Here is a 9,641-nt window from a genome sequence, read left to right as displayed (position 1 = left end):
AAATTTAGATTAATCATTAAGAGTCATGAGGATATTTCTGAATATGCACTATATCAATCACTCGATCTTTTCAGTTTTCTAAAGAGTCTTGATGATTTTTAAAGTAACATATGATTGAACGGGAACTAAATCAAAATTCAAAAAAAAAAGTTCAAAAAAGTAGAATACTACAAATTAAAAGAAGACACTAATTTTTTTTTAACAAAGCTCGATAGAGCATGGTAAAAGTAGAAAGAACCTAAACACAACATGACAATATAAGTTGAATTTAGCATATTAAAATTAATAGTTTCCTCTCGTCTCTCTATATTTTTTATCTTGTAATTTTTACGTGTTTACGTCTTTATAATTCGAACCCCTCAACAAAAATCGTAAATCCGCCATTAGATGTGAAGTATCCTCATGACTCTTAATGATTAGATTCTGGAAACTGTGCATCTCCATCGCCGGGGACTCCATAAACTTCTAGTTCGGCTTGATATCGAGTGGCTGCCCTGTTTCAAGGCAGAGGAAAATCACCCTGTTACTCTTCTCCAGCTTTGTGTAGGACGGTGTTGGTGTTACTATAGAGGTGCTTGGGAAAGTAATGGAGAAGCCATTGAATGTTATACTGTGTAAATGGGATGCAGAGGAATTGACAAATTGAATATGCTGCTATTGACGCTTTTATGTCGTTTGAGATTGCCAAGGAATTTGTTTAATTTAGTGCGGAAGAGAGAAAGAGAGAGCATCACACGCACTTACAACTTTTCAGTGACCTATCAACAAATTTTCTTGATGCTCGTCCTCTTCTTGACCTGCGAACATGTTAGGGCTCGACCAAGTCTTGAGCAACAGACTTTCTCGACAGATTAAAGATGTGAAGTATCCTTTAAGTTATTCTCTTAGCCACGGGAGATACACTAGATGAATAACATGTCTGATGATTACTTTTGCTTTTTAATAGATCTGGTAGTTATATTTTTAGTCTTTGCTGATTATATTAACCAATGTTACTGTAAAAGAATCACTGGAAAAATGTTAAAGTCTTCCTAATTCAGAAAAATCTGTCACACAAAATATCAATTTAGTTAAGTCCTTTAACTTTGAATATCAAAATGTTGCTAAATTGAACAAACGTTTACTTCAAATCAAAAAGATCTAAAGTCTCATAAAATGTAAAGAGACTGTTAACCACCAAAAAGAGCATATAAAACCTCAGTATGACCCAAAAAATTGGAGAAGCTCTTTAGAGATGAATGGAGGATGTAACACACATTTATGTATACTGAACTTTTTTTTATTTTTCTACATAATTGCAAATAATGACAGATTGGGGCAATATTATTAAAAGCGTTCGTACCTGATTAAAAATATCTTGGAAATGAATGTTGAGCTCTGGAGTCAAGTCAGCAATGGTTTGGCCATGACATCAAAGTAATGTTAATACGGAATATCAAAGTAATCATCATCATCACTGGACTCATGATAGTTCCTGTAGCCGGTGAATGTATCAGAATCAAGACAACTATACATCATCCTAGATTTGTAGTTATCATAAGAGGATAAGTAATGTGAAACTTCAGAATCAAATTCATAATCATGAGGATACTTTAGATTTGCAATCTGTTCTCTGCATCTTCTTCCTATATCCCCTACAAGATCAATATTATTATAGCGGCACAAGTCAAGTGATACAAGGTGTAGACAGCCATCAAGAATAGCTTCAAGTCCTACACTTGTCAAGGGATTCAAAATTAGTGCAAGGCACCGTAATTCAGGCATACTTGTAGCAATAGCTAAGGCTTGACCATCATCTGGAAGTCGTGAATATCCAAAGTTAAAACGTACACGGGCATTCAATGTAAATGACTTAAGTAGAGGGCAATAACGACCAACACTTTCTATATCTTCTTCAGTAATTAAGGTCAAGTGGATGCGCAACTCCTCAAACAACGGCAAGTTCTTAGCGGCTGCCGACAAACTTCCAGCAACGCTATTACATTTGAGAAGACGGAGACATTTTGAGAACTCCTATGTAATTGAGTAATTACAAGGAAAATATTTGATTTAAACATGAAAGAAAATTACCTCTCAGCAATGTAATAGAGCAAGTCTTTGTTATCAAACTTGTGGATGCTAATTTTGAGTAACTGGCCCTGGCTACGATCCACCGCAATCCGACATATTTTCTTCAGCACACAATGCTTGACACAGGGAGGGTCATATTTCAAGTCAATAACACGCCACATAGCGGGATCATGGCAAACCTTCCACCAAGTACTACAAACCCTCTGCGCACTCTTCACTATCTCTATCGTTCCCAGACGCTACAGAATGTCCATTGTGATTTCCACCGGAAGCTCAGCCCACGGCGCCGATTGCAGCACTGGTTCAATTGAGGATGCTTTATGAACAATCGGCATTTTGCTATACAACTAAAAAAAATTCTTTGATTTGTTTAGGTTTTTACCAGAAGTGAAAGAAGCGTCACAAAAAATCTTCAAATTCCATCTAAGTTTTTTTATATAGGAATTATGTGAGTTTTTAGCCAAAATTGTCCTTAAATTTATTCCACATTTAAATTACATCCTTAAATTATTATTCTTAACAGAAAACATCTCTCAAGTATTTACAAATGAACAATTTTCATCCTTCTATTTGAATTTATTAGAAAATCAACACATCTCACAAAAATCAAGTCATCTCTTCATAATTATTATTTTTTGAAATGTCAAAACTACTATTTTGAACTGTTTTGGTAATTGAAACATTTAATTTCACAATTTTTCTTTTATTTTTCATGTTATTTGATATTAAAAATATTATCAGTTTTTTCTTCTCAATTGAATATGCTAGAAGCGACGTTATTGGTGAATTACACTTCTAATAATGTAGAATGAAACTTAAATGCGACACACGATCTGATCACCTCAATATTATAGTTAAGGAATATCTATGAGATTTTGGTCATAGTCTAGGGGATACTGGTGCATTTTCCCTTAAGAAAACAATGATTGACATAGTGAGTATATCACTCATCCTTATTAATTATGAAGCGAATGAATTAAAAACTTAAGAGTTTCAAGAAGTTCTATATTTTTCAAAATAATCAAATGAGGATAGAATAGGTAAAAAGAAATTGTCCTCTCTTGATTTGTCAAAATAAATTAGTAATCAAGGACAACTAAAAAAAGTGAACGAGTGATTAGAAATAGAGGAGTAGTGCACCCGTATTATTGGACTGAGAAAGTAATTTGTTGATTCACTGTCTCTAGGAAAAATTATCATTAATTTATTTTTTCTCGAGAAATGTATCGCAATATTCACTAAACACGTAAAAATAGATAAGAGTCGAGTATACCTTCATGGAAAAGACTATTTTATTATTGTTAATAATATTTTTACTTCGCACTTGCATTAAAAAATGATGTAACTTTACATTTATACCCTTATTAATTTTTTTTAGAACTAACGTTTTCAATCAATGAATATGAATTAATTTAACCAACAAACATGAATCATTTACCTAACTTTTCTAAATTGGTCAAATGTATGTTTTCAATGCTAATAACACACAAGGATAAAAAAGGACTATATGCTAATTTATGCATTGATTTTATGAAATGAAAAGTATTATGAAGTAACTATATATAGAAAAGGATGGATTATAAAATGGAACTGAGGGAGTATTTTGTTTTAATTCCCCTAGAAAAGACTATTAACACTCTCTCTGTCCTTAATTACTTGTTCACTTTTCTTGATGAAATATAAAATGGAACAGAGGGAGTATTTTTTTTTAATTCCCCTAGAAAAGACTATTAACACTCTCTATGTCCTTAATGACTTGTTCACTTTTCTTTTTATATTTGTATTTATATACTTGTCCATTGTAACAAATCAAGAAATAACAAAATAATTTTACCTGTCACACCCTGAATTAATTATTTTGAAAAAAAGTACAATTTATCGACAATCTTAACATTTTAATTCATCCCCTTCTTAATTAATATAGTTAAAATGGTAAACTCACTATATTAATAATGAATTTCTTAATAGATGTGCCCATTCAAAAATGAACAAGTAATTAGGGATTAGGGACAAAGAAAAAGAACTTCATTATTTCTATATGTTTTTCAAATCCATCGTTGGTAGCGAAAGAAGTCAATTAAGGCGTAGCTATTTCATTATTTCAAATATACAGAAAGAACAACAAACCAGAATCAAGAATTGAGTCAAAGCTCACTTGATTGGTAGTTGCTCCCCGTTACTTCTGTAGTTGTTCTCTTGCTTATATCGGTAGACAACGAGACATCCATAAATAGTTCACCGGAGTTTGGCTGAAGTACAACGTGTCCGAATCTTCTAAGAAGCTTCACTTTCCCTTTCTCTTCACGGTGAAAATACTATTTTGTCCTTTCATGGTAGACTGGGTTTACAATAGCAGCCTTTGATAGAATGTATGCCTTCACTTAATAAGTAATGGACCAGGTCCCTTACTTCACTTCAGAAAAAATACCAGAAAGTTAAATGCAGTAAAATCAACACAATGATTTTACGTGGAAACCTCCTTGCTTAAGAGAGTAAAATCACGACCTGTCTCACAGGTTTTTCAATCGTTTTCACTAATCTTCAAAAGCAAAAGCGAAACACGATTACACCAAACGTAAGAAAGAGTTATCAATCTTACCGTTAAGCAATAGTCCTCTATTGGTCAACAAGCCTAAGTAGAAAAACAATCTACCCTCTAAGCTATCCCACCTGCACAACCTAGACTTCTAACACAACACGCCAATTCCTTTATAGAGTTAGGAGTGGTTTACAATTTAAGAACAAGAGAATAAATTCCTAAACAACTAGACGAAAAGCTCCAGATGTTGTTGTTGTCCTTGGAATAATTCTGCCTTTGCTTTGTGTAGCCTTTGCGAGAGTTCTTGAAAAGTTTTTTATCAAGTTGCAAAAACTAATCACAAATGTTTAGGAAAGTGCCTTTTATATGGGCAAGTCACTTTCCTAAACTTCTTTGCCATTGGCCGGAAAGGTCACACTTTTCTGACGCCATCGGGAAGTGTGCACCTACTTTCTGTACCGTCTCCAGCTGGCAGTCGGCTGGCTCATCATCATGAGAGCCTGGTACCTCTACTAGGTCCCTGAGTTTGTTTCATCTGCAATACTTCAAACAAGACACCTGCAATACTCAAGTAGAAAACCCGGTACCTTTATGAGGTCCCTAAGTTTGTCAAATCATCAAAACTACAAATAACATTTTCCCCCTTTTTGATGATGACAAACAATGATATGATCTGAGATCTTCACCAAAATTGTTCCCCCTGACAGTGTATTCCCCCTTACTGTATATTCCCCCTTATTTAGGTACTAACAGATTACTTCCCCCTTATTTAGATACTAACAGTTTACTTCCCCCTTTTGGCATCATAAAAAGGATATGCAGTAAACCATTGAGTCAACATAAATACTGAGCAAGATCAGAGCGAATAAGAAATCAAACAGTAGAGGAAGAGCAATCGCAAAAGAACATAGAAAGAACAGCAAAGGAATAAAGTAACCAACATGCCATTATAACATAAATACATTAAAGACAAACTAAAAATCCATCAACACGATGATCAGCCACACAAAAAAATGACACAGGGAAGGATTGATTGACAATTTAGGAAGAGGGGGGAGATTGAGATAGGGACTGGATAACAAGAGTGAGTCGTGCATTGGCAGCATCATTATCCTTGATGGCCTTTTCTTGCAGGGCAGTTATCTTCGCCTTCAACTCATTGTTCTCTTTCTCCAGAGCTTGTACAACTGAAGAACCAGGTCCCTCACTCTGTGCAGTAAGCAGCTCTGCTTTGAGTACATCAATTTCAGCCTCTTTACTACTCAACCGCACAGTGAGTTCTTCAATCTCATGTTTAAGCTGATCTAGGTCCTCAAGAAGTTGAGCCATCTTGATTTTTGGTAAGCCTCTGCCTTCAATACATTCACATTCAAACAAGGTATGCTCAGAGATAGTTTGTTTAACTGTCCCCACCTTTCCAACACCAAGAGGAATCTTAAAGTGCTTGAATACTTCAGTGAGAAAGTATCCATACCCCATTCCATGTACTCCTTTCCTCTCAATAACTGTTTTGTGAATGTGTTAAATCATGAGACTAGGAAGGCTCAGAGCCTCAAAGCTGCAAGCATCTCCATTACGTACAAGTCAGCAGCAGTAGCAAGTGTTTTCTTTTCTGTGCGAGGAAGAACCACCTTGTTGACGAACTCGAAGACCAGCTGATGCTCACTCTTCATAATTTTCTTATAGATCCCAGCAACCTTAGATGTGAGAGTCTTAGAAATCATGGAGGCAAATTCTGAAGAGCAAGTTTTGTTCAGCACGAACCAGGTCCCCTCTGTAGGCACTCTGAGGATTCTTCCCAACACCACCTCATTCAAAGAAATAGCAATATTGTTCACACGTGTGAGGAGACTCCCATCTTCCATGAATTGAACATTGTAATAGAATTCACGAACCTCTTCTTCATGGAGGATCGGGGATTTCTTGTTGAACAGGTGTAGCCAAGATTGGATCTCCACCATGTCATGCAGAGAATCCATGCCCGGAAGAGTAATAATCCCCATATCAAACACTCTTCCAGCGAGAACTGCTTGTTTCCTCAGACTGTCAACTACTTCCTACAAGTTGACATTCTCAACTTTCCTGGATTGAGGACCAGGTCCCTGTGTCCGCTTTCTCTTTTTCTCAGATCTCTTCCCTTTTGACTGTGACTTTTCAACCTTCTTTGTAACCCTTTCCCTTTTTTTTTCTGACTTCTTCTTGTTATTTTTCTTTTCAACCTCTTCTCCAGACAACTCAACCAATTTTTCTTTAGGTATCCTAAAATTTGATACCTTGAAGGTTCGTGCACTTCTGATTGTAGCAGCAGAGCGTGCGCTTGCCTTCAAGGCATCTACCATCAATTTTTGTGCAGCAGACCTTGTATTAGGTCGTCTCTTAGGAGTCTCCTCCACGAACTTTTCTTTCCCTTTTCGACTCTCAACCTTCCATTTTAATGGTACTTCCTCACTTGCAGATTTAGATGAAGAGAAAGAGGAGTACCGCCCCAAATCGGGGGTTTTATCGAAAATGGGTTGAGAAGGCCTGACCTCTTCTCCTTCCAGGACATCAGTGTTTTCTGCTCTGGCCTCTTCTCGCATCATTGCCAGACTTTCAATCACGAGTTCCTCACTCGCTGCCAGAATATTAGACTCGGAAGCCCTATGTTTTGGTAGATCTCCTTCAAACATGTTCTCAGGCAACATGTCTTCACATGGACCAGGTCCAGTGGGCACTGCAGAAGTGTTTAGATCTATGGAGAAGAAAGGGTTATCAAGAGTATTTTGTGGAGGACTGGGTGGGGGAGGAAGTCTGGTTTGAGCAGTTGTTGGAGAATAGAATGTAAGGGGCTCAATTTCACTAAGGGCATCCAAAATTTTCTTAGAAGAAGATGAAGAGGAAGACATGTTTGTGATACTGGAAGGTTTCGTTGAAAAGCAACAAGGGGAAGAAGAGGATAGATTTTGCCTTTGAATTTGATAAGCCTTTTGATAAAAAAAGAGAGATAAAGTTAAGAGACAGATGAGAGTTCCAAAAAGAAAAAGGCCTTTTTAAAAGAAGTGAAAGGGTGCCAGATCCTTGATTAGATGCATCATTTGAGGGAGAAACGATTGGACTGATCGGTCAGAGTAACCGATGACTGACACGTGGCATTTTCAACGTCAAATTTTTAGTTTAAATTTAATGTAAAAATGCTAACCTGGACAGGTACCAGGTACCATGATAGAGTTTAACTTCATTCCTTAATTGTTCTAGTCTCTTCTTTTGCTGAGCAGGTCCCTATTGAGAGTATACCTACGAAAGATACAAAAGTGATCTTGTTCAGATATTTAAAATTCACACAAAGGATACCTGCACTGCAATTCTAACCATCAAAAGAGTTTTACTGTTGGAGGCTAAAAGCATCACTTGGAGATCAACATCCCCAAATTTAATCGATTTCTCTCAAATTGATCCTTGCTCAAAGCCTTGGTAAAGATGTCTGCAATCTGTTCCTCCGTTGGACAGTATGTGAGCACAATATTGCCCTTCTCAACATGATCTCTCAAAAATGATGTCTGACATCAATGTGCTTTGTTCTCTTATGATAAACTGGGTTCTTTCCCATACTCACAGCACTAGTGTTGTCACACATAAGAGGAATTGCTTTGATGTGGATTCCAAAATCTTCTAAGTGTTGCCTGATCCACAGCAATTGAGAACAATAGGCAACAACAGCTACATATTTAGCTTCAGCAGTTGAAAGAGCCACAGAGTTCTGCTTCTTGGTGCCCCAAGAGATAAGTGATGATCCCAGGAAATGAGCCATTCCAGAGCTGCTCTTCCTGTCAACTTGATAACCTGCAAAATCAGCATCTGCAAAACCAACCAGATCAAAAGTATCACCTGCAGGATAAAAGAGAACCAGGTCCCCTGTTTTCTTCAAGTATCTAAGAATACGTTTTGCAGCCTTCAGGTGTGAATCACGAGGACATGCTTGAAACCTGGCACACATTCCAACGCTATACACAACATCAGGCCTGCTAGCAGTCAGATATAGTAAGGAGCCAATGATTCCTCTGTACATTGTCTGATTCACAAGGGGATCAGATTCTTCTACTATCATCTTGGAATTTGTTCCCACAGGAGTGTCAATAGGTTTGGAATCAAACATATTGAATATCTTCAGCAGCTCTTTGATGTACTTCTCTTGGCATATTGAAATTCCATTTGATGATTGCTTGATTTGCAGCCCCAGGAAGAATGTCAACTCACCCATCATACTCATTTCAAACTCCCTTCCCATCAATGATGAGAATTCTTCACAGAGATGTTCTGAAGTAGCTCCAAAAATTATGTCATCCATATAAACTTGAATGATAAGCAATTCTTGTTCTCTTTTTAGTAAGAACAAAGTATTGTCTATCTTGCCTCTTTTGAAACCATTCTCCAGCAGAAACTTTGACAACCTTTCATACCATGCTCTTGGAGCTTGTTTCAGACCATATAGTGCCTTATTCAATCTAAACACATGTTTTGGTAGCTCTGTATGTTCAAAACCAGGAGGTTGCTTGACATACACCTCCTCTTTGAGATCTCCATTCAGAAATGCACTCTTCACATCCATTTGATACAGCTTGAATCCCATAAAAGCAGCAAAAGCTATTAAAATTCTAATAGCTTCCATTCTGGCAACAGGTGCAAAAGTTTCATCATAGTCAATTCTTTCTTCTTGATTGTATCCTTGCACCACCAGCCTGGATTTATTTCTAGTAATAACTCCATTTTCATCAAGTTTGTTTCTGAATACCCACCTGGTTCCTATTATTGTTTTGCCTTCAGGTCGAGGAACCAGGTACCATACCTTTCTTCTTTCAAATTGATGAAGTTCTTCTTGCATAGAATTGATCCAGTCTGCATCACCTAATGCTTCTTTAACATTCTTAGGCTCAATGGATGATATGAATGCTGAGAATGCAACTAGATTTCTTGTTTTTGATCTAGTTTGAATTCCAGAATTCAAGGGAGAAATGAGATTATCAAGAGGATGTGATGAACTATGCTTCCATCCAGA

The 9,641-nt window shown here is 36.7% G+C and overlaps 1 protein-coding gene across 4 annotated transcripts; it reads right to left on the bottom strand.

The window, feature by feature from the left end:
• Positions 1 to 239: 239 nt before the first annotated feature.
• Positions 240 to 2,468, bottom strand: LOC101244687 (putative F-box/LRR-repeat protein 23). 4 transcript variants are annotated; one of them, XR_742616.4, is made up of 3 exons: positions 2,071 to 2,468; positions 745 to 1,975; positions 240 to 494 (listed from the first exon to the last, which is right to left on the bottom strand). XR_742616.4 is itself a non-coding variant. In XM_004244766.5 (2 exons), the coding sequence occupies exons 1-2, from the start codon at positions 2,229 to 2,231 to the stop codon at positions 1,423 to 1,425; spliced, it is 714 nt and encodes a 237-aa protein (XP_004244814.1). In that variant the 5' UTR covers positions 2,232 to 2,468; the 3' UTR covers positions 240 to 1,422. The 4 variants fall into 4 exon arrangements, 1 of the variants encoding a protein (XP_004244814.1); XR_011211101.1 differs by having other exon boundaries at positions 1,343 to 1,975; XR_002028308.3 differs by having other exon boundaries at positions 240 to 1,474; positions 2,071 to 2,209.
• Between the last annotated feature and the right edge of the window lie 7,173 nt (positions 2,469 to 9,641).

This window comes from Solanum lycopersicum, chromosome 8, assembly GCF_036512215.1.
Source record: "Solanum lycopersicum chromosome 8, SLM_r2.1".
Taxonomy (NCBI): domain Eukaryota; kingdom Viridiplantae; phylum Streptophyta; class Magnoliopsida; order Solanales; family Solanaceae; genus Solanum; species Solanum lycopersicum.
The sequence above is the reverse complement of the archived record's forward strand: the minus strand, read 5'-3'. Positions and strand labels throughout refer to the sequence as shown.

Excerpts from the sequence above, each read along its gene's own strand:
- LOC101244687 (XM_004244766.5), bottom strand. The coding sequence starts at position 2,231 with ATGTGGCGTGTTATTGACTTGAAATATGACCCTCCCTGTGTCAAGCAT. Across the intron at positions 1,976-2,070 it reads CTCTATTACATTGCTGAGAG|CGTTGCTGGAAGTTTGTCGG; the intron begins GTAATTTTCTTT and ends CAAATGTAATAG.